This window comes from Bos mutus, chromosome 19 (assembly GCF_027580195.1).
Source record: "Bos mutus isolate GX-2022 chromosome 19, NWIPB_WYAK_1.1, whole genome shotgun sequence".
NCBI classification, from domain to species: Eukaryota; Metazoa; Chordata; class Mammalia; order Artiodactyla; family Bovidae; genus Bos; species Bos mutus.
In genome coordinates, this window is record NC_091635.1 from 7,866,780 (window position 1) to 7,893,542 (window position 26,763).

The 26,763-nt window shown below is 46.0% G+C and overlaps 1 protein-coding gene across 1 annotated transcript; it reads right to left on the reverse strand.

Annotated features, from left to right (window-relative positions):
* Positions 1-545: 545 nt before the first annotated feature.
* PRPSAP1 (phosphoribosyl pyrophosphate synthetase associated protein 1) lies at positions 546-26,361 on the reverse strand. Its single transcript, XM_005908001.3, has 10 exons — positions 25,976-26,361; positions 22,646-22,698; positions 19,648-19,714; positions 10,127-10,299; positions 8,425-8,540; positions 7,896-7,951; positions 7,031-7,176; positions 3,103-3,173; positions 2,171-2,317; positions 546-1,286 (listed from the first exon to the last, which is right to left on the reverse strand). Exons 1-10 carry the CDS (start codon positions 26,143-26,145, stop codon positions 1,128-1,130), a joined length of 1,158 nt encoding a protein of 385 aa, XP_005908063.1. The 5' UTR covers positions 26,146-26,361; the 3' UTR covers positions 546-1,127.
* Positions 26,362-26,763: the final 402 nt, after the last annotated feature.

Sequence of the window (26,763 nt, forward strand, 5' to 3'; positions counted from 1 at the left end):
GAGAAATGCAATGGTACAAGTAAGTGAATCAGTGTTTATTATCTCAGGAACCAACGGAACAAATGAGCAACTGCAGTTCATTTCCAGGCGGACACTGCTCCCTCCCGTTTCATTCAGTTCTGACTTGGATCAGACTAGAAAAAGTCTACCTGACAAATAGGATGTCAACTATAACAGAATTAGGACTGTGTCATTTTAAATGTTGGCAGAAAAATGAAGTGCAGTCCTAAGTAACGCAACCAACCTAAGCGTCACAGGGAGAAAGTGCAGTTTAGGTCTATTAAAGTACCAACTACTTAGGTTTCAAATATTGAACATTCAAATATTCAGATATGAATATTCAAACATTCAAATATCACGTATTATTCAACAAGAATTTAATTTCAGGGAACGTGAGGGGAAGGGGATGGAACGTGCAGAGGGGCATGTCTGTCCAGGGCTAGGGCCAACCATGGACCTGGGCCGTCTGCATTCAAGGCACTGGCTTCTGCAGCGTCTGGACTGAAGGCAGGAGAGGGGGGAGCTCTGCAGTGAAGACACTAACAACACAGCAAATTCTTTTATTTGCAATTTAAGAGCAACGCAGGGATCCAGAGATAGGCGTGACTTGCTAATGTGAAGTCCTCCCTAGGAGCATCACCACCAATGCTTCATTGTCACTGCCTGTTGGCAAGCAGGTTCTTAAAGAAAAATAGGATTCTCTAGAAAAGACTTGGGGAAAGCTGACCAGCAAGATGACAAGTGGAACAGGAACGGTGCTCAGCTTCCCTAACCAGGTTCAACATTCACACGGACGTGTCCCTGCAGTGGAAACAACTGAATGAAAGCTAGAGAGTCAGGATTTCATCTGCCTTTCACTCCCTTTCAACATCAGCAAGATTTTCAGATCCTGTTCAGGAAGGCATCTAACTTTTTTTAAGAGACAGGATGGTGACAGCAGACAGCTGAGGCCACTCCCCCACAACCCCTGTCGTCCCCTGGACTATCTTATCTTAATGCCTCCTACCCACCGAACTTGGCAAGAGAAACCATCTGCCTCCCTTGAAAGGAAACCCCGTGTACACGATTGATGGCACTGCTCTTCACGTGTTTCCTCAGGAGCTCTAGGGCCAAGGCTGCCGAGAGACCTAGTCATCCACCGTGATGTTCCGGAAGAGGTACGCCATGGACTCCCCATTGTGGATCCTCCGGATTGCTTCAGAAAGAATCAGACTGATGTCCACAGTCTTTATCTTGGGACACTGCAGCTTCTGCACCTCGTGAGGGACAGTGTTCGTCACCACCACCTGGTTGCGCAGTAACAGAAAACACACACCGTCACTGACGCTGTGCGGCCTGACGAGGTCACTGGAAACGTGTATCTAACATGTGGTGCCCACACACCAAGTTTCAAAGGACAAAACCTTACTTCACAGGGTGTGTTGTTACAAACCAAACCAACACTACGCAAGGGAAGGTTTACATTCAAGGGAAGAGATTCAAAAGAGAAGCTTATGGAGGTCTTAGTCTATGTATGCAGAAATGATAAGATGAGACCCAGCTCTGTGAGAAACCTTCCTATTAGGGAAGAATTTAGGTCTTGAGAGAAATGCTACTTTAGAATCAAATTATACTGAAGTACAGAGAGCAAGTCTATATGAAAATAGACATATATTCCTAACTGCACGTGCATGCGTGCTAAGTCACTTTAGTCATGTTCGACTCTTTGCAACCCTATAGACTGTAGCCCACCAGGCTCCTCTGTTCATGAGATTCTCCAGGCAAGAATACTGGAGTGGTTGCCATGTCCCCCTCCAGGGGATCTTCCCGACCCAGGGATCGAACCTCTGTCTCCTGTGGCTCCTGCACTGCAGGTGCATTCTTTATACCGCTGAGCTACCAGGCAAGCCCGTATTTCTAACTGTAAATCTGACATCTGCCCAGACAGACTGCTAGCCACCCAAAGCATGATTTCAGTCCTTTGGAGAGGGAGGAAGTGATACTGACTGAGCCACTGAACTATTCACAGAAGACAGAGCAGCAAATCATGACTCAGGAGCACACAGACCTCTACGCTGGACTAAGTAAACTTCCCTGAATGGCTCACCCAGGATGTCTACCTTACACAGAAATAATGTTAGCTCTTTCCATATAAAATAAAGATTTAAAACCTCAAAAAGAGCAGACAGACCTCGTCAATGGAGGACTCCTCGATCAGACGGGGGGCCTCTGCGGACAGGATGCCATGGGTGGCCATGACGTAGATCCTGTAAGCGCCTCTCTCCTTCAGAATCTCCGCAGCCGCCACGAAGCTCTCCACGTCGTCGATGATGTCGTCCTGCGGAGAGACCCACACTCGGGCTCAAGGAGGTCCCTCCAGCCCCGTCTGTAAACACGTGCCTCTCTGCACTTCGCTTGCGAGGGTGTCCAGGGGAAGAACAGAGCCATCGCCTGGGTCAGAGACAGGACTCAACAGCCCTCAGCAGCGGCAACAGAGCCGCGTGGGCTGAACTTCCAAGGAGGGCGCGGCAAAGCCTCACAGTCACACGTGACATCCCGGCTTCAGCTCAGGAGATCTCCCAAGGCTCCTCTCCCAATCTCACACTTCTGATGAAAACCTCACAGCCAGTGTCTCATTTACTGTTTGCCCAAGAGGAAGTTAATTGATGGGAACAGAGCAATGAAGTGAGCCATAGTAAAGGCTGGATCCTGTGGCCCAGCAGAGGCAGTTAAGAGCTGGGAGCACAGGTATCGTGTTAAAGTAACAAAGGAGACACACGTTCTCAATAGTGAAAATGGAAGGCCCATCTAGCTCACTTCATGGCCCACAGACTTAAGGGTGAGGAGTAGGGTCAGCTGGTTTCATAGAACCCAGAGCCCTGAAGACAAAGGTTATTTGTGGAACTGAATTTACTTACAGGTGCTACTACTGTGCTCATTTTACATGTGTAAGTTGTAATAATAATCCCTGTTCATCTGGTTAAAAGTTTCTGCTACTTGTCCTAGGGGGGTCCAAGGCTAGACGGAGCCATTTGTATGTACCATCACCACTGGACACCCATCCCAAGGGGGACACCTACTAAAAGTGATGTGATCTCTGCACAGCAGGGGACGGTGACCTACCACTATGATCGCGATGCGTCCTCCCACATCTCCAACTACCGTTATGGGCGGCTTCTCCTTGGCCATCATCACTAGGAAAGCAAAACAAATCACAAGACCCCAGTCAGCCAAGGGTCACTAGGTGAATGAAGTCATCACATCACATTCCCTGGAACAGGTGGCAGAGCCCAGACAGACAAGTGAAAAATGTGTGGATTTCCCTTAATTAACCGGGGGCCTCCCAGACATGGGTTATCTAGAGGAGCACCGTCCAGCAGCAAGGAAGCCGAGTTTAAACTTTCCATACCCATATCACAAAGCAAAAAGAAACAGGTGAAATTCACAGATTTTTCATTTACTCAGTATACCTAACATATTATCATTTTGACACATAATTGATATGCACCTTTATTAGAGACATTTTACTTTTTTTTTTTCATCACTGTCTTCCTACTTGGTGTGCCTTCTCTACACGTGGTGATTCTCAGTTGGGACCAACCACATTTCAAGGGCTCAGCAGCCCCGTGTGCCCAAGACCCAGACCACCCTGGGTGCACGGGGACCTCCAGATGGAGGGTGGAGGAGCAGAGCTAGAAAGATCTCACCTGCACAGAGAAGCAGCCCCACCGCAATGCCACTCAGAACAGAAACACAATAAAGAAACAAACAAACGCGGCTAAGTAGAAAGTCAACAGGGAAATGCTGCCAAAGAGCTGGCTTGACTTCATTTTCCTCTGAGGTGACCTTACTGGGACAAAGAATGTAACCTCACTATCAGATAACTACACCACTGACATCATCAGTTTCCTGAAAATTAGGAAGCTGAAGACAATCACAAGTCCACCATCTTTTCCTGATTTAAAGTGAAAGTGAAAGTGAAGTCGCTCAGTCGTGTCCGACTCTTGGACTGCAGCCTACCAGGCTCCTCCGTCCATGGGATTTTCCAGCAAGAGTATTGGAGTGGGGTGCCATTTCCTTCTCCAGGGGATCTTCCTGACCCAGGGATTGAACCCGGGTCTCCCTCGTTGTAGGCAGACGCTTTACCATCTGAGCTACCAGGGAAACTGGTCCTGATTTACCTGGTCCTTAAAGTTGAGGCTTCTTATCTACTACAAAATTTACATGTTAAAAAGGCCCATCCCGAGCACAAAGCAAACTATAGGATGCTGAAGGGACAGAGGAATTCACCTGAAAAGGGGGTTAGGTAAACTGAGCACGCCGTGTGCTGTCGCTTCAGTAACTCTTTGCAACTCCATGGACTATAGCCCACCAGGCTCCTCTATCCACAGGGAGATCCTCCGGGCAAGAATACTGGAGGGGTTGCCACGCCCTCCTCCAGGGGATCTTCCTAACCCAGAGATCGAACCCACGTCTCCCGAGGCTCCTGCACTGCAGGCAGATTCTTTACTGCTGAGCCACCAGGGAAGCCCCAGTAAACCGAGTGGGCAGAAATATTTCAGAATAGATATTCTGCTTTTTTTGGAACGCTTTTTTTTTTCCCAGCCACTCTGCATGGCATGCAGGATCTTAGTTCCCCGATCTGTGCCCCCTGCACTGGGAGTGTGGAGTCTTAACCACTGGACTACAGGGGACGTCTTGGAAGCTTCTTTTAATTCTGAAGTATCTACTGTAGGAATAGTGAGGGAAGGGGAAGAGGCTAAATTCAGGGTAATTGTACAGTTTAGTAATTATCAGCGGGCCACCCACCAGAGCCGACTCCTCTCGACAGGCGCTATAAACCCGGAAGAACAGCTGCCCCTGCGTGCACCGGCACACCAGCCAGGCTGAAATCCAACACCGTGTTACTGGCGAACTTCAGCGGACACTTCCCGCTTTCCCATTCCGGAAACAAGGGCGATTTCCTGAATTTGGGCAGTCACAAAGGCCCTGCGTATAAGCATCACCCAAAAGAGGAGGAAGTAAACAACCAACATCGGAAAAGCCCTCCTCAAATCCTGTCTGTAAATTAAACCATGGGGGTAGGTGCTTATGCTGACCTCCCCACTTCTTAAAGAGATGTGGTCCCTTCTTGACCATTTTTCTCTGTAAAAAAAGAAAAAGACTGCAAACTGGTATCTCCTGTCAGACCGCAACACAAACTCAGCTCTAGTCTGATGCTCCTGTTGACTCTTTGGTAAGCCTACCTTTCCCCCTCAAAAATTCTGTCAGTTTGAAATGAAAAACAGGCATGGCTAGGGTCAAGGCTTAAAAAAAAAAAAAAAAAGACTAGGAAAACAAAAGCTTCAATCCTGGTACGCTCAGTCCCTGCTCAAAACTGGCTTTGGGAGCAGCACAAACTCAACACGCAATTTGGTGGCTACTAAAAAAGAGACAGACTTCATTAGAGCATCACGAGAACAGGCCCTCACAGGACCTCCCTGGGGGCGCAGTGGGTTAAGAATCCGCCTGCCAATGCCAGGGACATGGGTTTGACTCCTGATCTGGGAAGATCTCACGTGCTACGGAGCAGCTAAGCCCGTGCTCCGCAACAAGAGAAGCCACCGCAAGGAGAAATTCAAGCACCCTAGAGAGTAGCCCCTGCTCGTCACAAGTAGAGAAAAGCCCGTGCAGCAACAAAGACCCAGCACAGCCAAAAATAAATCAACAAATAAAATTACTAAAAACAAAAAAAATCAGGTATATTAGGTCAAAAGAGCTACATCACTAAAATAAATGCTAGTTACCTGATCACCAAAGCCTGATATTTGACAAACGTTTGCCAGCATCCATCTTGTGTGCAAGTGTGCTACGTCGCTTCAGTCGTGTCTGACACTTTGTGACCCTCTAGACTGTAGCCCACAAGGCTCTTCTGTCCACGGGATTCTCCAGGCAAGAACACTGGAGTGGGCTGCCACGCCCTCCTGCAGGGAATCTTCCAGACCCAGGGATCCAACCCGTGTCTCTCGGTCTCCTGCACTGGCAGGCGGGCATGGACCACTAGTGCCACCTGGGAAGCGCCATCACCCTCTTACCAAAGTGCAAAAGCCTGAGATTTCACACCACTACACACACAACTTTTTACTAAAGCCAAAATTATTTCACACTCTTGGAAAGCCAAGCGCTACCCAGATTAGCTCTACTGTTCTCAATGCCTACAAATGTGGGTAACAAAATATTTCACAAAAGACAAAATCACTATAATACCATTCAATTATTTTAAAATACTGAGATAGCATGTCACTTATAAATAGAATCTAAAAAAGCACACAGATGAACTTATTTATAAAACAAAACAAACTCACAGACTTAGGAAACAGAGGTGTGAAGGGGGGATAAATTAGGAGTTTGGGATAAACAGATTTGTTACATATACACTACTGTACGTAAAATAGTCAGCAAGGACAATAGTAGCAATATACAGCTACTGTATAGCACAGGGGACTCTACTCAATACTCTGTAATAACGTATAAGGGAAAAGAATCTGAAAAATAGATATATGTGTGTATATATATGTATAATATGTGTAATAGATATAATATTGAACATATAACTAAACTCGGCTTCCCTGGTAGCTCAGTGGTTAAGAATCCACCTGCCAATTCAGGAGATGCAGGTTCAATCCCTGGATCAGGAAGATGCCCTGGAGAAGGAAATGGCAACCCACTCCAGTATTCTTGCCTAGGAAATCCCATGGACAGAGGAGTCTGGCAGGCTACAGTCCATACAGTCACAAAAGTCAGACACACAACTTAGCAACTAAACAGCAACAACCACAAATAACTAAACCACTTTGCTGTACACTCAAAATTAACCCAGTACTGTAAATCAACTACACTCCAATATAAAATAATTTTTAAATAATATTAATACTAAAAAAAGAAATAAAATTTCAAACTTGAAAAATAGAAAATACCAGAATACATCCACGTAGGAATGAACTCCTAGCCACTCGTACTATTCAAAACTGTCTTCAATTTACAAATAGAATCAAGACACGGCTGCTCTTACATGGCAATTCCAGCCCTGGGTGGACAGTCGCATTCTTGACCATCGGCGGGGAATGGCGGCCGTCATCCATGTCCATCTCTGCACACTGGGCCTCCCCGTGGATGACAGCCAGGCCCAGACGCAGCCTCTCCGCGTACGACTGGGCCCTGAGAGGAGGCCAACAGGAGTGGGTGAGACGCATGAGAAGGAAGACCCAGGCACGGCTTTCTCATCACTTCATTAACCACAGAATGAAAATACCAGTCCACCGTTTAGGGACACACAAAGTAACTGTTTCTACAAGTCAGAATGTGAGGCTCAGGCCAGAATGCAAACGTCTCAAGAGGCACCCTAGAGGGGAAGTGGGCTGGCATCTGATTCTGGGCATTTTGGTTCTACTCTTTGCCCAACAGCCTCACATTCATCTTTAGTTGCTTTTTGGTTTTGTCTTTTTCTCTATTTTTTGGCCGCTTGTCACGCCAGGATATTAGCTCCCTAGCCAGGGAGGGAAGCTGAGACCCCGACACTGGAAACTCACTGTCTTGGCCACTGGACTGCCAGGGGAGTCACTCATCTTCAGAATTCTGTTCAAAAAGGTTTCAAAAACCAATGCCTGAAAGGCGCTTGTGCAATTCTTGTTTTCCTTTTGCTGAGAACTTGAAGGAAGAACTTCATTTTCTCCCAAGGGAAAACTGAGTAATTCCAAGAACCACTCTGTTACTTGGAGACTAGAAGTAAAGCTGTGGTTTGGAGTATGACAATGACTTGGGGGAAAGCTGGACTCGGGAGCTTTCACAGGCTGTATTAGGACAGACCCTGGGTCCTAACACAGCCCATTTGGACTTCAGAAGCACCCAAAAGGGATGAGTGTGTCTGGCTTATTTACCTTTTTGCAGCATCAGGCGACTTAGCTACAATGACTGCATTTCTGTAATTTGGAATCTAGATTTGGAGGAAAAATAAGAAAATACTGAAAAGGTATCAAAAAATAAACAAATAAACAAAAATACTTGGGTGCTGGCATTACATCTTTTTTCCTCTTATAAAAATGATCCATATTAGCAAATAAGTATGCTAGAATCTCATTCACACAGTTACCATTTTTTAATCCCTATCAATTAGCATCATGGCCAAAGTAGGCTGCATCAAGAAGATAAAAAACAATTCTTAAAACCTTCATTTTAGAAAACATAAGCAAATGGCTAATGATAAGGAAATCTGTCTTTAATGTCTTTAAAAAATAAAAGATCCTCTGTGCCTCAACGCTGACTCTGGCTGGCTGCCTCAGGTATTAAGACTTCAGCAAGAGATCATGTGATCACCCTTTGCGCCTTCCAATATGGAAACCTGGTACCAGAGAAGAACTACATGGGGTCTCTTTTGAGGACAAGGGGGTATTTGCTGGTGCTCCTCACTTCTTCCTGGATATACTGAAGCAGGAAAGGTGAGGCTCTAAGGTTGTCCACGGGAAAGCTGAAAAAGCCTTGTATTTCCTTTTGATGAAGATCCATAGTGATAATGTGAGTTAAACCTGAAATTTTAAAACACAAAATTACAAAGTTCACCCGTACAAATTGACAGCTACAGTGGACACAAACTAGACGCCCAGTGCCTGCTTCCTAACAGAAGACTGAAGGCAGGGGGCACTGACCAAGTGCGCCGGTTCTATGCCTTATTTGCAACCTTAACAAAACTTAGTAAAGACAATGTTAAGCCTGATGTAAAGGAGCCTATAACCTTCCACGTGGATTAGAAAACTAAACCCAGAAAAAGCAGTGCTCTCTTCTACTCTAACCATTGGCTTGGGCCTGAAAACCAGGAAAAGAAAAATCAGGCAGAAGCAAAAATATGAATGGGGCATTAAATACTGGAGCAAAAATAGATGTAAAAAACAAGTAAGGCCTTGATTAAACAATCTAGGAAGAAATGTTGAAGGGCTGTAGATAAATGCAGAAGAAACAGGAAAGCAAAAGCAAAGTAATATATATTCTAGAAAGAAAGAAACCACAAAACGCAAGGATAAGACACTGAAGACTCCAGAGAAATCTGTGTTATGTCCTAAGAGAACGGGTTAGGAAGTACACTTACAGAAAAACAGTGAAAACACTCTTTTAATCAACAGTGCTAAACAAAAGAAAATGTACATTCATGGCAAGTGGCCAAGCTCACTGAAAAATTTCCAGAGCAAAATTTCTGGTTCTTTGGAAAGAACCAGAATTACTTCTTCTTTCCAAAAACATTACACATTTTTAAAGAATGGAATTCAAGTATGTTTCTGAGGACTCAGATCTATATTTGAGTTTTTAAATAAACATGAAGCAAATAAAATCCCAACAATTGAAAGGCTGTTACATTGAACAGAAAGTAGGTCACTACAAAAACATACGATGAAAATGATCTGCTATGATCTGCTATGATGTGCTATTCAGAAAGACAATCAGGGAGGAAGAAGAGAGTATATAAGCTGAAGAAATGGTAAAAAAAAAAAAAAAAAAAACCCAGTTTTACTAATATGTACATACAGAATTTCGTGCTCAGTCGCATTTGACTCTTTGTGACCCCATGGACTGTAGCCCGCCAGGCTCCTCTGTCCATAGGATTACTCCAGCAAGGATACTGGAGTGGGCTGCCATTTCCTCTTCTAAGGGGCTTTCCCAACCCAGGGATCAGATCGAACCCGCGTCTCCTGTGGCTCCTGTGGCTCCTGCATTGGCAGGGGGAAATTCTTTATCACTGAGCTCCCTGGTAGCTAAGGTTTAAACAAATCTAGACCTGAAGCTCAAAAGATCACAGCTGAATGCCAAGATGGTCCACTAAAATTTCAATGATGATAAGATGAACAGGACATAGAATGAGGAAAAAGTCCAAGTTAAGAGAAAAGAATCCTGAAGCAGACAAGGTCACTCTGAAGTGGGACAAAGAGGAAAAAAAATGTACACCTAAGTTCACGATCCTTAACCAGAATTATGCAAAAGCAAGCAAGACAAAGAAACTACCCAACACCACTCAGAGAAATAAGTATCCACCAACCACCTACGGCTGGTGGGGTATGGACTGCTCTGGCCCGGGGAGGGTCCTAACCGCCCGTGTGCGGCCCCGGGCGTGGGCCGCACTCACCCGCTTTTGCCAGCATGGACGCTAGGAGCTTGCACACAATGGAGCCCCTCTTCCGCATCTTGCTCTGCTTGCTGTAGGGGAAGTAGGGGATGACACCAATGATGTTCCTGGCACAGGCGGTCTTCAGTGCGTATGCCATGATCAGCAACTCCATCACGGCTGTGTTCACGTCTCTGAAATAGGTGAGATTTGTCCTTTGGGATTAATGTCACTTATTAACCCCTGGCAAGGATCTCAATCCCAGCAACCTGACCTGGGTTACCAAGATGAGTGTTAATGTGAATCATCTCAGTAGCTTAGGATGGCACCTCCTGAATAGAGGAGGAAGCTGGTTCACTTTTCTTTTGAGCTGCGTGAATTTTAGTTTGCATCTGAGGTTACTGACATTCACAGCACCATCATCCACACTCATCTCGCCTGGATCTTGTCAGTGATACGGTCATGGGAGTGGCAGGTGAAGCAGATGTTGACTGCTGATGACCACAGTTAACCCACACCTGCTGGTACCAACCCCAGGATCTGAACTCGGGCCAGGGTGCTGGCACCTTCTTTTCCTGGGAACACCAGGGAAAATCCACCCCTTCTATTTAGCTGAAAGAATTTGTTTTTGTTTTTTTTTCTTTTTGGGGTGGAGAGAAGGATGAGCGGGGCGGGAAGGTCTTGGATGTTAACTTCCAAAAATCTCCCCCGCCCCTTCTTCCCCTGAGATATAGATTCACGTGCGTGCTCAGTCGCTCAGCTGTATCAGACCCTTTGCCTACGAGGCAAAGGGTATGGACATAGCCTATCAGGCTACTCTGTCCATGGGATTCCCCAGGCAAGAATCCTGGAGCAGGTTGCCATTTCCTTCTCCATAGGAATCTTCCTGACCCAGGAACTGAACCCAAGTCTCCTGTGGATCCTGCATTGGCAGGCAGAATCTTTACCACTGAAGCCACCTGCGATACAAAGATTACCCAGACAAACAAAGAAGGAAATGGGAATCTGAAAGGTATTCAAAGGAAAGGTTATTTCCAAATTTTAATGAATGCTGAGTGCCACCCTTTGCCAAGACTGATCAAGTATAACGTAAGGCTCTGCTCTTAAAGGGCCTTGAAATCCTTCAGGATGACCTTCTAAAGTTCAACCCTCTCTCTAGCCTCCTCCCAACTCTTCTTGGGATTGTCCAGGTGTCCTCGAACACCCTTTCTTTTGCATTAGGAGTGTATTTCCCCCTTGCCTTCCCAAGATAAAGAAGATCATTTCCCATGTCCGAGTTCCCACCCAAGTGAGGAACAGGCTCTTCAGATTATACTTTACCAAAAAAAAAAAGTTTTATTTATTTATGTTAATTTTTGCCCATTTTCCCCCATACCTGTGGTATGTGGGATCTCAGTTACCTGACCAGGGACCGAACCTGCACTCCTGATTTGGAAGACAAAGTCTTAACCACTGGATCACCAGGGAAATCCCTGGATTATTTATTCAGTTCTTGAATCACCTGATTAAAATGGAAAGGCCTGCCATCAACACAGCAGAAAATAAATGACTGTTGAATAAGTGGTCGAATGACATACTTATCACGAAACGCTTTTTAGCTTGAAGGACTGTCAGGCCACTTCCCCCCAGTCGCTTCCAGTTTACATTCACCTGCGCACCTGGGAGGGAGCAACCCTTTCACTCTGACACGGCTCCGTGCCCACGCTCACCGGGGGGGCTTCCTACCTCCCCTTTGTAGTCTGGACTTTTTACGACTACTTCAAGCTTCAGTCATAAGCTTCTGTGTTTATTTCTCCCACAGGGTAGGCAGAGTTGATTCTGGGCTCAACTTCAAGATGCAACTGTCAACTGAGACATTCCTTTTGGATTGCTAACAGGTTACATATTTTCCAGTTATCATTTCCTTTCTCTGAAATAAACTGGCATCTTCTTCTCCCTCATATTCCCAAGTTAATAACATCCCACGTCTGGCATCAAAAGGTCAGAAGACACACAACCTTTTGGTATAATCGTGACAAGACACTTATTAAACACTTTCAAGGTTATTAGGTTGGTGCAAAAGTAATTGCGGTTTTCCACTGTTGAACTTTGCTGTTTTGGAATACTTCCTTAAATAAATGTGGTTATATTATACATCATTTTAATGCCCGTTTCTCACTTTATGTTTTTTTGCTAATGACTTATTACTGTGTATTTTATATTTATTTTAAACTAGGGAAATGACGTTAGACAAAAATCAAGTTCCTGCAATTTTCTTATTCAAGTTCAAAACGCGTTATAAAGCAGCAGAGACAACTAGCAACATCAACAACGCATTTGCCCCAGGAACTGGCTAACAACGTACAGGGCAGTGGTGGTTCACAAGTTTCACAAAGGAGATGAGACCCTTGAGGACGATGAGCACAGTGGCTGGCCATCGGAAGTTGACAACAGCCAACTGAGAGCGTCATTGAAGCTGATCCTCACAACTACACGAGAAGTTGCCAAAGAACTCGACAATGACCGTTCTACCATCAAACAGCCTTTGAAGCAAATTGAAAAGGTGAAAAAGCTCAATAAGTACGTGCCTCGTGAGCTGACCAAAAATTAAAAAACTGTCATTTTGAAATGTCATCTTCTCCTATTTTGTGCAGCAACAATGAACCATTTCTCGATTGGATTGATTGTGACATGCAATGAAAAGTATATTTTATACGACAACCGGCGAGAATCAGCTCAGTGGCTGGACTGAGAAGCTCCAAAGCATTTCCCAAAGCCAAACTTGCACCAAAAAAATGTCACGGTCACTGTTTGGTGGTCTGTGCCAGTCTGATCCACTACAGCTTTGTGATCCTGGCGGAACATTACACGTGAGAAGTATGCTCAGCAAGTCGACAAGATGCATTGAAAACTGCAACGCCTGCAGCTGGAGCTGCAGAAAGGACCTAATTCTCCTCCATGACAACACCTAACCGTATGCGGTACAACCAGCGCTTCAGAAGTTGAATGAATTGGGCTACAAAGTTTTGCTTCGTCCTCCATATTCACCTGACCTCTCGACAACCAAATACCACTTCTTCAATCATCTTGACAACTTTTTGCAGGGAAAATGTTTCCACGACCAGCAGAAAGCAGAAAATGCTTTCCAAGAGTTTGTAGAATCCCGAAGCACCGATTTTTACACTACAGGAATATACCAACTTATTCCTCTGGCAAAAATGTGTTGCTTTTAATGGTTCCTATTTTGATTAATAAAGATGTGTTTGAGCCCAGTTAAAATGATTTAAAATTCATGGTCTAAAATCGTAATTACATTTGTATCAACCTAACACTTAGGAATTCATAATACTTGGTCAGTTTTCCACACTCTTCAACAATTTTCATCCTGCATCATCCATTTACCAAATAATTACTGAGCACCTTGCATCAGGTACCGTATTAGGTGGGGAGGTAACATGGTAAAAGAGGCTGACCTCATCTTGTTGGGGGGAGGTCCTCTGGCTTTCCCCCACCATCACCCTTGGAATCATTTGTCCCTAGGAGAACGCTAACTCACCTGAGAATGTTCCCTTCCCCTTCTGACCCTTCAGCCCTGAGAACAGAGCTCCCCGCCCACAACAGATCATCTCACTGGATGCCTGTGGGCTCTGGGGGCTCAGATGAAGCCGGTACGGCACTCAGGATAGAACGTATGTAACTCAGGAGTCCGTCTCTAAACATCAGGCGTCGTATACCCTCTATCAAAAGCCGCTTCCACATACAGGCTGCTTGTTGACGTTAGATAAGCTTTCTTAACCTTCCACTGGTGTGGTGCACGTGTGGCATTAAAAAGGCTTCACTGGACGTGGTGGTTTCTTACACGGATCCCAATGCCAACAACACGTTGAGGGCTGAAGTTAATTCAACAGATCCTGGAAGAATGTTTATCTGGGTCATGGGTTTTCCGCTGTCCCTGTGACAGCATTTACAACACAACCGTCCACCACGAGGTTTACACACCACGCGAGGGAGGGCCAGGCGGTAAGACACTGAGTGTGACAAGAGGACAGAAGCTTCGGAGAAGCCTTGATTTCAGAGTAACTTTCTTTCTACTAATTACTAATCTCTCCCATGAGTTGTTTTTTTTTTTTTTTTTTTTTACTTTTTCCGTTTCCTAATGACCTATGCGCCAGGGGATTCAACATTCTCTAGATCAAGGCTAAGGAAAGCCTCCCATGCCCTACCCACTTTCGGTCAGGAAGGCGACAAAAGGGCCTTTGTCACAGGGGCTCTACCCATTCTCTGAGGGACGCCAGACAAACTGGATACCAGGCAGTTACTGTGTGAGTTAGCAGGGCCAAGAGAAACTGGCTGGCAGCTCCTGCTTTGTTTATCTGTTCCCAGCATATTCTGGCTAGTGCCTGTAATCTCTAAGTACAACAATCTTAATTTGTTTACCAACCCTTTTTCTCTTCCCTAAGACTATCACATCTTATATTAACCTTGGCTCTTACTGCTCTCTCATTTTCAACGGGCAAAAAATGAGTGCGAGGGAAGGACACAGTCTATATATATCAGTTAAAACTGCAAAGACAGACCAGCAACACAGACAGAAGAACTGAGAACAGGGTCAGGGAGCAGGATGTACGCCACCTCCACCTCCAACAATTAATCACTTGCAGCAAGTAAGCTTCATGTTCTTTTAATGAGTCGTCTTAAGCGGCTCAGTGATAAAGAATCCGCCTGCCAATGCAGGACACATGGGTTCAATTCCTGAGTGGGGAAGATCCCCTGGAGAAGCAGATGGCAACTCATCCCAGTATTCTTGCCTGGGAAATTCTACGGACAGAGGAGCCTGGTGGGCTACAGTCCGTGGGGCCGCAAAGAGGTGGACAGGACTTAGTGACTAAACACCAGCAGTTACATCAACAAACCAGAATGTGTGACACAAAACACGAAAACCTGTCCTTCAAACAGCACTTCGTAAGCTTCCTATCTAGTTCACTCGGCTGCAGTGTTCAGTTTACCTGGGAGCTCCCTGAGTTCCTCCTTGTGACAGCGTGATTTAGTCAGGAATACCTATTTGGTTGCCATTTCTGGCTCTGTCTGGAAACCCTTGGAATTTCCTAAGCTTTGAGACTAGTAAAGGTGTCTTTAGTTATGTTAACGAGGTGACTTTTGGACTACTCCTGAAGGAGGAGACTGGTTGCCTGGGAGACAGACCACGTGTTAGAGAAGTTGAACTTTCAGTCCTATCCCGTGACGTCTGGATTCAATCGATCGCCGATGGCTAAGGATTTAATAGATCATACCTATGTAACGAAGCCTCTGTAAAAACCCAAAAAGGAGGGGGTTCAGAGAACTTCCGGATTGGAGAGCTGGGGGTGAGCAGCTGAAAGCTCCAGACCCCTCCCTGCATACCTTGCCCAGGACACCTCTTGACTTCCACCAGAGTCAAGCCCTGAGGAGAATTCAGGATGGAGAAAAAACAAGCAGCTCTCTAGACTTTGGGTAACAGGCCCTAGATAAAAAGATGCATACCTAAGGGCTAATTTCAATGACCTCAAATCCTTATCTTCCCAAGTACAGAAAAGCACTAAAATCATTGTGATGTCTCTGCTTTGTGATCAGCAATAATCTTCTGATGTTTCACTTCCCCCCCTCCCCCCGCCCCCCCAACTCTGAAAAAACCTCACACATATCCCGGTTCCTCTCTTATCTCATCAGAGTGGTTCCTTAGCGCCATCTCTGAGACCAGCTCCAAGGCTATAGTCCTCAGTAAGGTCCTCAAATAAAACTTAACTTGCAACTTTTAAGCTGTGCATTTTGCACCGATTGGCAATCTATATAACCACGTATGGCAGATGGGACTAAAAAACCAAATTCCCTGCTAAATTAACTAAATTTAGTTGTCATTCAAATATTCTGTAGTCAGGCAACAGAATGTTGTTTTACACTGTTTACTGGGACAAACCCAATAACTCTTCATGGGATACACACACACACACACACACACACACACACACACACACACACACTCTCTGTCTTTTCTCCAAATTTCCGCTCCCATCCCCATCATCCTGAAAGATACAGGAACTGTCCAGTGAAGGTGTTCTGCTTTGACACCACCAAACTGAACCCCAGGGAAGCCAACTGTGGCTTCTAAAATAATCTCAAAACAAGTACACACGGGAACCGCACCATCTTCAGGACGTGGTTCTGGTTTCTAAAAGCATCACGTGCATCTGTGCTGCTGCTTCAAAGAGAAGCCTTTCCACATGGTGAGTATGTAAAATTACTGTCATGTTATCCTATACGAGTCACTCTCTCCACTGCAACTCCAAGGACTGCTCCTTACCTCTTCCTTTGGTTAAATTTCAAATATCCTAAGCATGAGTAGAAAAAATCAAACAAAAACAACAACAAATATTTCCCAATAAGCTATTAACCAACATGTTTTTCCATGTTTCTTTTGTCCTTCCCCTGGAAAACACGTCCACGTTAGAAAGTTCAGTCTAGAGTGCTGCCCCAGCTCCACCCTGGATTGCACATATTAACATTTCTGCTGCCTTCTGGGTTACCATGAGATATGGAAACCAATAATTAGATAAAGCACAACTTCCTGCCACCAAGGAAACGAACTGCCTATCCTGAGGGGCACTCAACAAAATCAACTGGCCCAAGTGTCAACATCTTCCAAAAGTGTCAAAAGTTTTGAAAGTCAAGGAAAGACTAAGGGACGGTTCCAGACTGTCTAGAAGGTAAGATACATGACAAGTAAGTGCCGCCTGAGCCTCAACTGGCTCCTGGAGCCAGGAAGAGCCCTGGGGGACAGCAGACAACTGGGGATGGTGTCTGAGGCTTAGGTGGTAATGACACAGAGGTCTCAGTATCCTGATTTTGATGGCAGCACTGTGGCTGTATAGAATGCCCTTGTTGGGAACTAACTTGTGGTCTGGCGGTTAAGCTTTCACTGCCATGGGCCCGGGTTTGATCCCTCGTCGGGGAACTGAGATACCACAGACCATGTGGTGCAGGAAAAAAAAAAAGAGAGAGAGAGAAAGAAAGGTCTCCTTTGTAGGAATCACACACTGTGTGATTTGGGGGGGTAGGGAGATATCAGACTGGCAAATTTGTCTAAAGTGGCTGTACTGCACAGACAAGTTTTCTGTAAATCTATGACTATTTCAAAATCTGAATCTTTAAAAGATGAAGCGGCTCTTTCTGTGTTGATATGATACATGGCTTTTTTTTTTTTTTTTTTAAAGTTCAGCAATGTGCAACGGCACTTTTTTTTTTTTTTTCTTTTTGGCCACACCGCCTGGCTTGTAGGATCTTGGTTCCCCAACCAGGAATCAAACCCATACCCCCTGAAGTAGAAGGGTACAGTCCTCACCACCGGACTGCCGGGGAACTCCCTATCAGGCTCCTTCTATGCAAAAAATTAAGAAAAACATATACACAACTGCTTGAACACGCAGAGTCTCTGAAAGGATGCCTAGGAACCCGATGGCACTTGCCACATCCAGGGAGGGAAGCGGAGTGGCTGAGGGCCGAGGAGGGCAGAGGCAGGCCTCGTTACACACCCTTTTGAAATCTAAGCCACGCAGGGAAATTAAAATGGCTTTTATTTTGGTTTCGAGGATCACCTGAATGATGGAGCCTAAATTTGTCTGTACATATCCAACAGAGAGGAACAAACACCTACTTAAACTAGTTATCTCAGAAGACTAGGGGGTGGATGAGGGCTGGGGAATTTTTATTTTCTGATACACGTTTCTATAAAGCTTGTGTTTTTAGAGATGAGTATTACTCCTATAATCAGAAAAAAATATTAAAAATAAAATACTGAGTAGCTACCAGTTATCAGTGTACAAGGAAACTCTTTATACTAGGATTCAGATCACGTTCTCCATGACCCTGTGGTCCTCAGCTTCCTTCAGGCCCAACTTTCTCAATCCCATCAGAGGGGACTGTAAGGAAAAGGTTTTTTCCTTCTCTGTACATTCACAACACTTAATACTGCTGGTCACTAAATGTGTTGGGGTTTTCCCATAGACACGTAGTTCTCAGAATCTTGGGGACACCAGCTGGGTGTCCTACCATTCGGTTCAATTCTGACTGTCTCTCTCTGGACATAGCAACAGATCCCACAGCTTAAGAGCCCAGTCCCATGGGACCACCCTTCCTCACTTCAGATATGGGCAAGTCCAGGCTGTCACCTGTGTCTAACCAACCTGCTATAAATTGAGAGGTTCCTAGGACCCACTCCTCAGCTCCGATTAGTTTGCTAGAGCAAATTAATAATAATAATAAAAAGAAGACCTCAGGGAATTCCCTGGAGGCCCAGCGGTTAGGCCTTGGTGCTTCCACTGCAGGGGGGCACGGGTTTGATCCCTGGTCGGGGAACAAAGATCCTGCATGCTGTATGGCAGAAGGGTGCAGAGCGTCCCCAACCTTGCTGTGAGCACCCACCTCCCAGCACCCCCATCTTCACCAACCCAGAAGCTCTCCACACCCAGGCCTTCTGGGGGTTTTATGGAGGCTTCATGATACCGGCACAAGTGGTCAAATCATGGCCACTGGAGATGGATTCAACTCCTCCCCAGAGGTCACAGGGGCTAGGTTGAAGGTACCCACCCTCTCATCACAAGGTTGGTGCCCCCAGGAACCAGCCCCCATCCTGGGTTTATCCAGGGGATTTCCAAAAACTCCTTGCATTAACATAATTCAGGGGTAACTGAAAGGGGCTTGTTCTAAATAATGGAGATACTTTGACTGCTATTCTCACGGAGGAAGTTCCAACAGTTTTAGGAGCTCTGCGCCAGGACAGGAAGACCAAATCCATATTTCTTATTATAAATCTCAGAATCACAGGGACCAAACAAGAGCAGCCACGTAGGACTGACACACGAGGATTAAAAGTGATGCGTGTAACGCGTCCACGTGCTGGGGCACCCAGTGCCCTGCTTATCACTAACACAATCTCAAGAACTGAACTGATCGAGATGTGAAGATCTGGATTTTTCAAAGACACCAACCCCATCCCAGTGAGGGGCTGAGAGGAGAGAACCCCACGGGAAGTTCACACTCAGGCATGCCAGGATTCTGCCAGGGCCTGTCCTCCTGCCTGGAGAGGAGGAGTAGATGGTGTCTGCAATAGAGACGGTCGGGGGGACCGGCCACTGTGCAAAATTAAATGCAGTGCAAAAACCAGCCTCAGTGGATATGAACCAGAGCAGCTATGCACCGCATTTAACAACAACAAGGGCTCTCAGTAGAGCGGAACAGACAGACCCTGGCAAATGGAGGGAGGATATTTTGTCCTTGAGGAGCTTCAAGCTTGGAAAAGATGATCAAGGAAACACACAGCGGTTAAGTACAGTGTGACAAGCATGGAAAGAATTCCAAAAGACGGATGTGTGTGTCTGTATGCATGCAAACACATACATATATATTGTATTTTAGAAAGCATTTAACATACAAACACATTTAAATTTAGAGAAAACTGAAGTTCACATGAAGAGACAGCAAGGTACATCACTAAGATTTTTAGAGGAAAAGGGATAAAGTCGTGCTCTTACCTGGGTATTGTCTGTATAATGAAAATATCTTGGCCACGAACAGATTCTTGTATTTCAACTCTTGTTTCTGAAAAATAAAAATGTTCTATAGTTTTAAGGAAAAGTACTTCATGCTGTAAGAATGTAAGAATTGGGCAGCAATTGGAGTAAGCAATTGGGCAGTAAGGAGTCTAAACAACAACTCATTGGAAAAGACCCTGATGCTGGGAAGATTGAAGGCAGGAGGAGAAGGGCACCACAGAGGATGAGATGGCTGGATGGCATCACCAACTGGGTGGATATGAGATTGAGCAAGCTCCGGGAGTTAGTGATGGACAGGGAAGCCTGGCGTGCGGCAGTCCATGGGGTCGCTAAAAGTCGGACATGACTGAGCGACTGAACTGAACTTAAATCAACACTTCACTTAGTGTACCAAAATAAATTCTTAATAGATCTGGGAATGACATGTACTGAAAGAAAAAAGTCAAGCTCAGGGGAAAATAAGCCAAAAATAGACTAGAAGGCAAAAGCAATAATCAGGTCTATGTAAAATCTCAGGGTCCAGAAAAGAAAATCCATCACTAAATAAACACAAGATGCTCAGGGAAAAGTATTCAGCAATTAAAGAGGCCAAGGGTTAATATCTGTATTGTTCTTTTAACAACGCCGTGGCTTCCTCTGTTTCAGGCCCTGAGCTGGGGTCCCAAAGAGGAAGACTGGACCAAGGGGACACAGAGTGACCCGGGAGAGACAATGCAATGCCACAGACTGGCAAACACTCCAGGCCAGTATGTAGGAGAAAGCCCAGCCACGAGAGAGGAGAAACGCCTGGGAACGACGGCCTCACCGCAGGCTGGACCATGTAGTGGGAACCCAAGTGTGGAACAGCGGGGGCAGGGTGTGCCAAGCCGGGGCAGGGGTATCACTGTGCATCTGGAGACAGACTGAAAGAGGAGAAGGAGACAGAGAGGAGGGCAGGGAGCCAACTGTGGCCAGACTTCCCAAGAGTCTGGATTTTATTCCAAAGTAGATAGGAGAACCACTGGAGGATTCGTGGGATCACTGGCTACTGCGTAAAGAGAATGGTGGCAAAACAGGAGTGGCTACTTGAAGAGCCACTCCAGGACGTTTTTTGGAGTCCAGGCAAGTGACAGACAGTGTGCTGGACCAGAGCAGCAGCAGGGAGGTAGTGAGGGGAGCAGGCAGATTTCAAATGGATTCCTGAGCAGAGCACACAAGACATGCTCATGGGTGTAATGCGAGGTGAAGCAGGTGAGATGGGCAGAACCTAGGTCCCAAAGGGCCCCAACACGACTGCTAAGGAGACTGAACTCTAGCCTGTAAAATGTGAAGCAGAGGTAAGTCAAAAACGGTTGCATTGTGGAAATAACGCGTTGGCGGGGAGCAGAACAAACTAAAGGCTGAAAATGCAAGTAAGAAGGCCTGTTAAGAAGCTGCTTTGACAGCATGAGAGAGAGAGGAGGCCCAGAACAGTGATGGGAAGATGGAGAAAAAGGTGCTCCCCAAACCTCCCTCCTTTCCTACAATGCTTCATTTATGAGATCCCCAAATGCCATCACAATGAACCGAACCTGTTACTGTTAAACAGGCTATCTCACCTATATGCACTCACCTTCACTGGAAGTCACGCTTCCAATGAAGGGGACTGGGGTTCAATCCCGGGTCGGGGAACTAAGATTCCCACATGCTGCACAACTCAGCCAAAAAATAAATAATTGAAAAAGAAGAATGAAGGCTCTTTTTTAGAAAAACTCCAGTTCACAGGCATGTGTATAACAACAACAAAAAAAATCAAAATAAGCATCTCCTGACTTGCCCTGGCAGGAAAGCTTCTGAAGTCACCAAGTTAACAGCTATTGAGTGTGGAAGCTGGATTAAGGGTTTCTGGGGGTTGATTATATAACACAGATGTAACTTGTATACACTCCAGAACGTATGCTTTACATTACTACCCAATACTTTGCTTTTTTAGCTCCCCAAACATCAGTTTCATCTTAATTATCTCCTGAGCAAACACAGAAACATGAATCCAAGGCTTTCCACTTTGCAAAAATAATTCCCAGCTGGGCGTTTATTCCTGGAACACGGCTATCAACAAAGGGCCTTCAAGCAGTATTACTTTATGTTCCAGCTCTCCCTGGAAGCCCAGGCAGGGGATCTCCCTGGAGGTCCAGTGGACCTCACGCTTCCACTGCAGGAGATGCAGGTTCCACCCTGGGCTGGGAATTAAGAGCCCCACATCCTTCGCCTGGTTCGGAACAAAAAACTTAGGCGGCAACAAAAAGTGGTGACTAACCCAGGGTGAGCTTTGACAAGACTTGAGAGAAAAAATGAGAGATAAAACTAACTCAAAGAGGTTTTTAAAGTAAGTCATTACCTATCTAGTACAGATGGCTCTTAACACCATTTGATGACTTAGTGAGACAGATAAATGTAGAAAGTCTGTATCAAATACAGCAAAATAAGGAAGAAAAATCTCTTCCATCACTTTTTTCATTCTAAAATGATAAGATATTTGCATTACCTTGGAACAACAGGAAAGAAGACTTAAGGAGACAACAAGAAGTCAAGGTTTGCTGCTGCTGCTAAGTCATTTCAGTCGTGTCCAACTGTGGGACCCCATAGACGGCAGCCCACCAGGCTCCCCCGTCCCTGGGATTCTCCAGGCAAGAACACTGGAGTGGGGTGCCATTTCCTTCTCCAATGCATGAAAGTGAAAAGTGAAAGTGAAGCCGCTCAGTCGTGTCTGACTCCTAGCGACCCCATGGACTGCAGCCCACCAGGCTCCTCCGTCCATGGGATTTTCCAGGCAAGAGTACTGCAGTGGGGTACCATTGCCTTCTCCAGTCAAGGTTTAGAAGTACCGAAAACTTTCCAACCCTATTGTTAAAGAGCAACGGGTTTCTGTGTTAAATATTATAACACTCGCCTTTTAAAAACATGCCAGTCAATTAAACAGAGCCTGAAGGACAAAGAACGTTTAAGAAGTTTAACTTACCTCCATTGGTCTCTTGATAAACCACAGACTTCCCCAATTCAGCACCAAGACGCCTAAAGGGAGAAGAAAAAAAGCAATTAAGGCCCTTTCAGAAGTGCAGAGTCTTAACCACTGGACCATCAGAGAAGTCACAACTCCAACGAAGGGGACTGGGGTTCAATCCCCGGTCAGGGAACTAAGATCCCACATGCTGTGTAACTCAGCCAAAAAATAAACAATTGAAAAAGAAGAATGAAGGCTCTTTTTAGAAAAACTCCAGTTCACAGGCACGTGTTTAACAAAAAGACTACAATAACTACATCAGCTGCTGCTGCTAAGTCACTTCAGTCCGACTCTGTGTGACCCCACAGATGGAAGCCCACCAGGCTCCCCCGTCCCTGGGATTCTCCAGGCAAGAACACTGGAGTGGGTTGCCATTTCCTTCTCCAATGCATGAAAGTGAAAAGTGAAAGTGAAGTCCCTCAGTCGTGTCAGACTCTTAGCGACCCCATGGACTGCAGCCCCGCAGGCTCCTCCATCCATGGGATTTTCCAGGCAAGAGAACTGGAGTGGGGTGCCATCACCTTCTCCGAATACATCAGCATTCTCTTACCAAAAAAAAAAAAATTTAGAAAATTTAACTCATTAAGAACTAAAACTCCGCTGTCATTCCATGAGCAGCTTCCAGCGCTCACCATTCTGTAACACACCACTTTACTGGGAAGAGCCCACAACCAAAGTTTAACATCTAGTTCCATCATTTTTCGAATAATAATTGTCTTGCAAAATCGATTGCAAACAAATACGTGGTTAGCAGCAATAATTCCAAAAACACAAGCCAAAGGTAAATGCCTCAGTGGTCAAAAGCATCAGACTTCCGTGTCATTAACCAAACGCAATATGAATCTTGTTTGGATCCTGATTAGAACAAAGCAAGTAGAAAACTCATTTTTGAGACAATCTAGGAAATATGCTTTCCTTGTGGCTCAGATGGTAAAGAACCTGCCTATAATGCAGGAGACCCAGGTTCAGGCCCTGGGTCGGGAAGATCCCCTGGAAAAGGAAACGGCAGCTCACTCCAGTATTCTTGCCCCCATGGACAGAGCCTGGTGGGCTACGGTCTGTGGGGTCGCAAAGACGTGACTGAGTGACTAACACACACAGTGAAATACATTAGGACTAGACATGAGAGTAGACAAAGGAATTAATAATGGGTTTTGTTTGTTTTCAGTTATGAGTCAGTATTACCATTTTTATGAGTGAAATAAGGGCTGTTGATAATCGGTTGTTGTTTATGTTCTACAATCTGTTTAAAAACACTTCAGCCAAGTATACAACAGAACATTATTCAGTCTTAAAAAGAAATGAAACTCTGGTACATGCTACAATACGGATGTGCTATGTGCTTAGTTGCTCAGTTGTGTCTGACTCTTTGCGACCCCATGGACGGTAGCCCGGCTAGGCTCCTCTGTCCACAGGGATTCTCTAGGCAAGAATACTGGAGTAGGTTGCCATGCCCTCCTCCAGGGGATCTTCCCAACCCAGGGACTGAACTCAGGTCTCCCACATTGTGGACAGATTCTTTACCACTGAGCCACCAGGGAAGCCCACATTATTGATGAACCTCGATTGAAAAAAAAAAAAGATTCTAAGTAAAAAAGTCAGACACAAAAAGACAAATATTGTATGAGTCCATGTATAGGAAGACCTTCGAATGGGAACATTCACAGCTACAGAAAATAGAACAGAGGTTACCAGGGACTGGGAGGGGTGGATAAAGGGGAGTTAGTACTTAAAGAGAGTACAGAGTTCCTATTTGAAATGATGAAAAAGATCTAGAAATGAACAGTGCTGATAATCACACAACACTGTGAATGTACTTAATGCCAGTGATTACACACTTAAAAATGGTTAAAACTTAAAACTTTTCTGGAACAATTTTTTCAAGAACCAAATATAAGACCAAGGCAAAACCATTGACTATTTAATTCTGCCCTCCACGCTCTGGTTTCTTTCAGCAAGATCACTGTGGTAAATGTGACCCAAAACAAACAAACACAAGCTTTATATTTAAAATTAGTGTTTTAGTTGGCCTCAGAAGGAAAGACAAATAATCAGTGGTCAGGAATGGAAACGAGGTAGTAGACTGCAAAAGGACTGTTTGTTTTTTTACACTCTTCTAATCTCATTTAAAACTAACTAAAAAGAGCACAGGCATTACTGAGATAATATGACTAAAGTTTCCCCTTTCTTCTACATTTTTCATCTAGAATTTTAAAATATATTCATGCATTACTTATAACTCTGAAAACCCCACAGAACTCTAATAAAGTTGTTTAAAACGTGAAAATGACTTTAAAAGTTAAAAAACAATTTTTTTTTTTTTAACAACTTTATTTGCAAAGGCCTCAGAAGGTTCTTTCTCTACAATAGGCTCTGGAACTCTCTACAAGAGCCAACTAGAAAAGAGGCCATTTAGTAAGCATGTATTATTCAGAGGGCCACTATGAACCTCTGCTCTGCTAGACGCTTGAAGGCATGAACCATTATTTGGTTCGTGTTGACAATGTTCTGGGCCCAGTAGAAGGAACTGTCTCTATCTTACAATGAAGTTCAGGAAAATCAAGTCTCTTGCCCAGGGGCAAGACGCCCAAGGTCCTAAGACCCCAAATGCCACTCGAGGCTGGAGGCTTCCTTAGGTGAACAAGTGAAAAAGCAAAGACTTTAAACTGATCGAACCTAACTGACTTACAGACTACGGTTAGACCTGTCGTTTCAATCATCAGCTGCGATAAATCTGCTCCCCGGGGTTGCCTTGTCCTCACTGCCCTCCCCTACACGTCTGCTTCAGTCCGTGCATCTTGGGCCTCGGGGGTCTTTCACTTGCAAGGCCGCCCCCGGCCACCCCCATCTACTGCACCCGATGTTTTAACTACGTGCCGGCCTCCGTCTCCCCGGGTGGGAAGACTTGGGAACCGCAGCGATCAGATCCAGAGGTCAACTCCAACAGTGGGAAAAGCAGCCAAACCCAGAGCCGCCCCCGATCCCACAAAGCTCTAATCTGGCGGGGCGGGGGTTTCCACCGCCTGGGAGGTGGGAGTGGGGAGCCGAAAGCAGGGCGGGCGCTCCAAGGACCCGAGGGGTGGGCTTGGGGAGAAGCCAGTTAATAGCCAACCGGCCCAACGCGTTTTCAGCTTCAGAGTTGGGGTCGGGGCTGAGGGTGGGGGCGGCAGGATGAAGGGGCCAAATCATCCCTCGCCCCGGTCGGGGGATGTGGAGGCGAAGAGGAGCAAGGACGGTCTCCCCGAAAGGAAGGGGCCCCCCGGGACATCCGCTATCCCCGCCCCTTACTCGGTGATGCGCTTGGCCAGCTCGGTGCAGGCGGCCGTGGAGTTGGCAGAGAAGACTCGGTAGCCGGTGCGGGCGGCGTTCATGGCGGGGCGGGCGGCGGGGCAGGCTCGCGGGGCGCGGAAAGCGGAGGACACGGAGAGCGGGGGCAGCAGCAGCAGCTTCCTAGGCATCGTCCGGCCCGGGGGCGCGGTTACAGCCGGCCCTCGCGGGTCTGCACCGGGGAGCGGTTCTGACGGAGGCGGCCGCGAGGCCAGCGCAGCGAAGGCGCCGAGAAAACCGACACTGGGGGCGGGGGGCGCGGAGAGTCTCGAGACCCCCAACCTCCTCGTACCAAAGGCCACTCGCTGAGGAATCAGGCGCAACCAGAGAGCGAAGTAACCTGCGCCGCCGATCACCTCAAAGATAGCGACGAGGGCTCCGCCCCCTCTGGGAATCCGAAAGGCGCAGCTAGAGTGCCCGCACGATCGCCATCTTAGGTGAGGGCAGGGCGGTGGGCAACTCTCCACAAGCTTATTTTTTTCCTAGGAAGCCACTAAAGATTCGTTTCGCCACTTTGATCCTGTCTCCCCACGGGGGTTCTTTTGCTCTCACGTTCTTGGGCGGTGCAGACTGACTTTTTAGTGGTACCAGCCTGTCCAACTTTTCCCTGCCAGGACCCAAAATGTCCGCCTCTGCGCTGGCTGACGATCTAGCCCTGAGCGTCTATGGTAACACTGCGCGAGAGCCCTGCGAGGCGCATACGCTGGACTGGGAGGTTGCCTGGGATACTAAAATGCCCAAAAGGTGGT

Excerpts from the sequence above, each read along its gene's own strand:
- PRPSAP1 (XM_005908001.3), bottom strand. The coding sequence starts at position 26,145 with ATGCCTAGGAAGCTGCTGCTGCTGCCCCCGCTCTCCGTGTCCTCCGCT. Across the intron at positions 3,174-7,030 it reads CCCAGGGCTGGAATTGCCAT|TGATGATGGCCAAGGAGAAG; the intron begins GTAAGAGCAGCC and ends TTGCTTTCCTAG. Across the intron at positions 2,318-3,102 it reads GACGCATCGCGATCATAGTG|GACGACATCATCGACGACGT; the intron begins GTAGGTCACCGT and ends GTCTCTCCGCAG.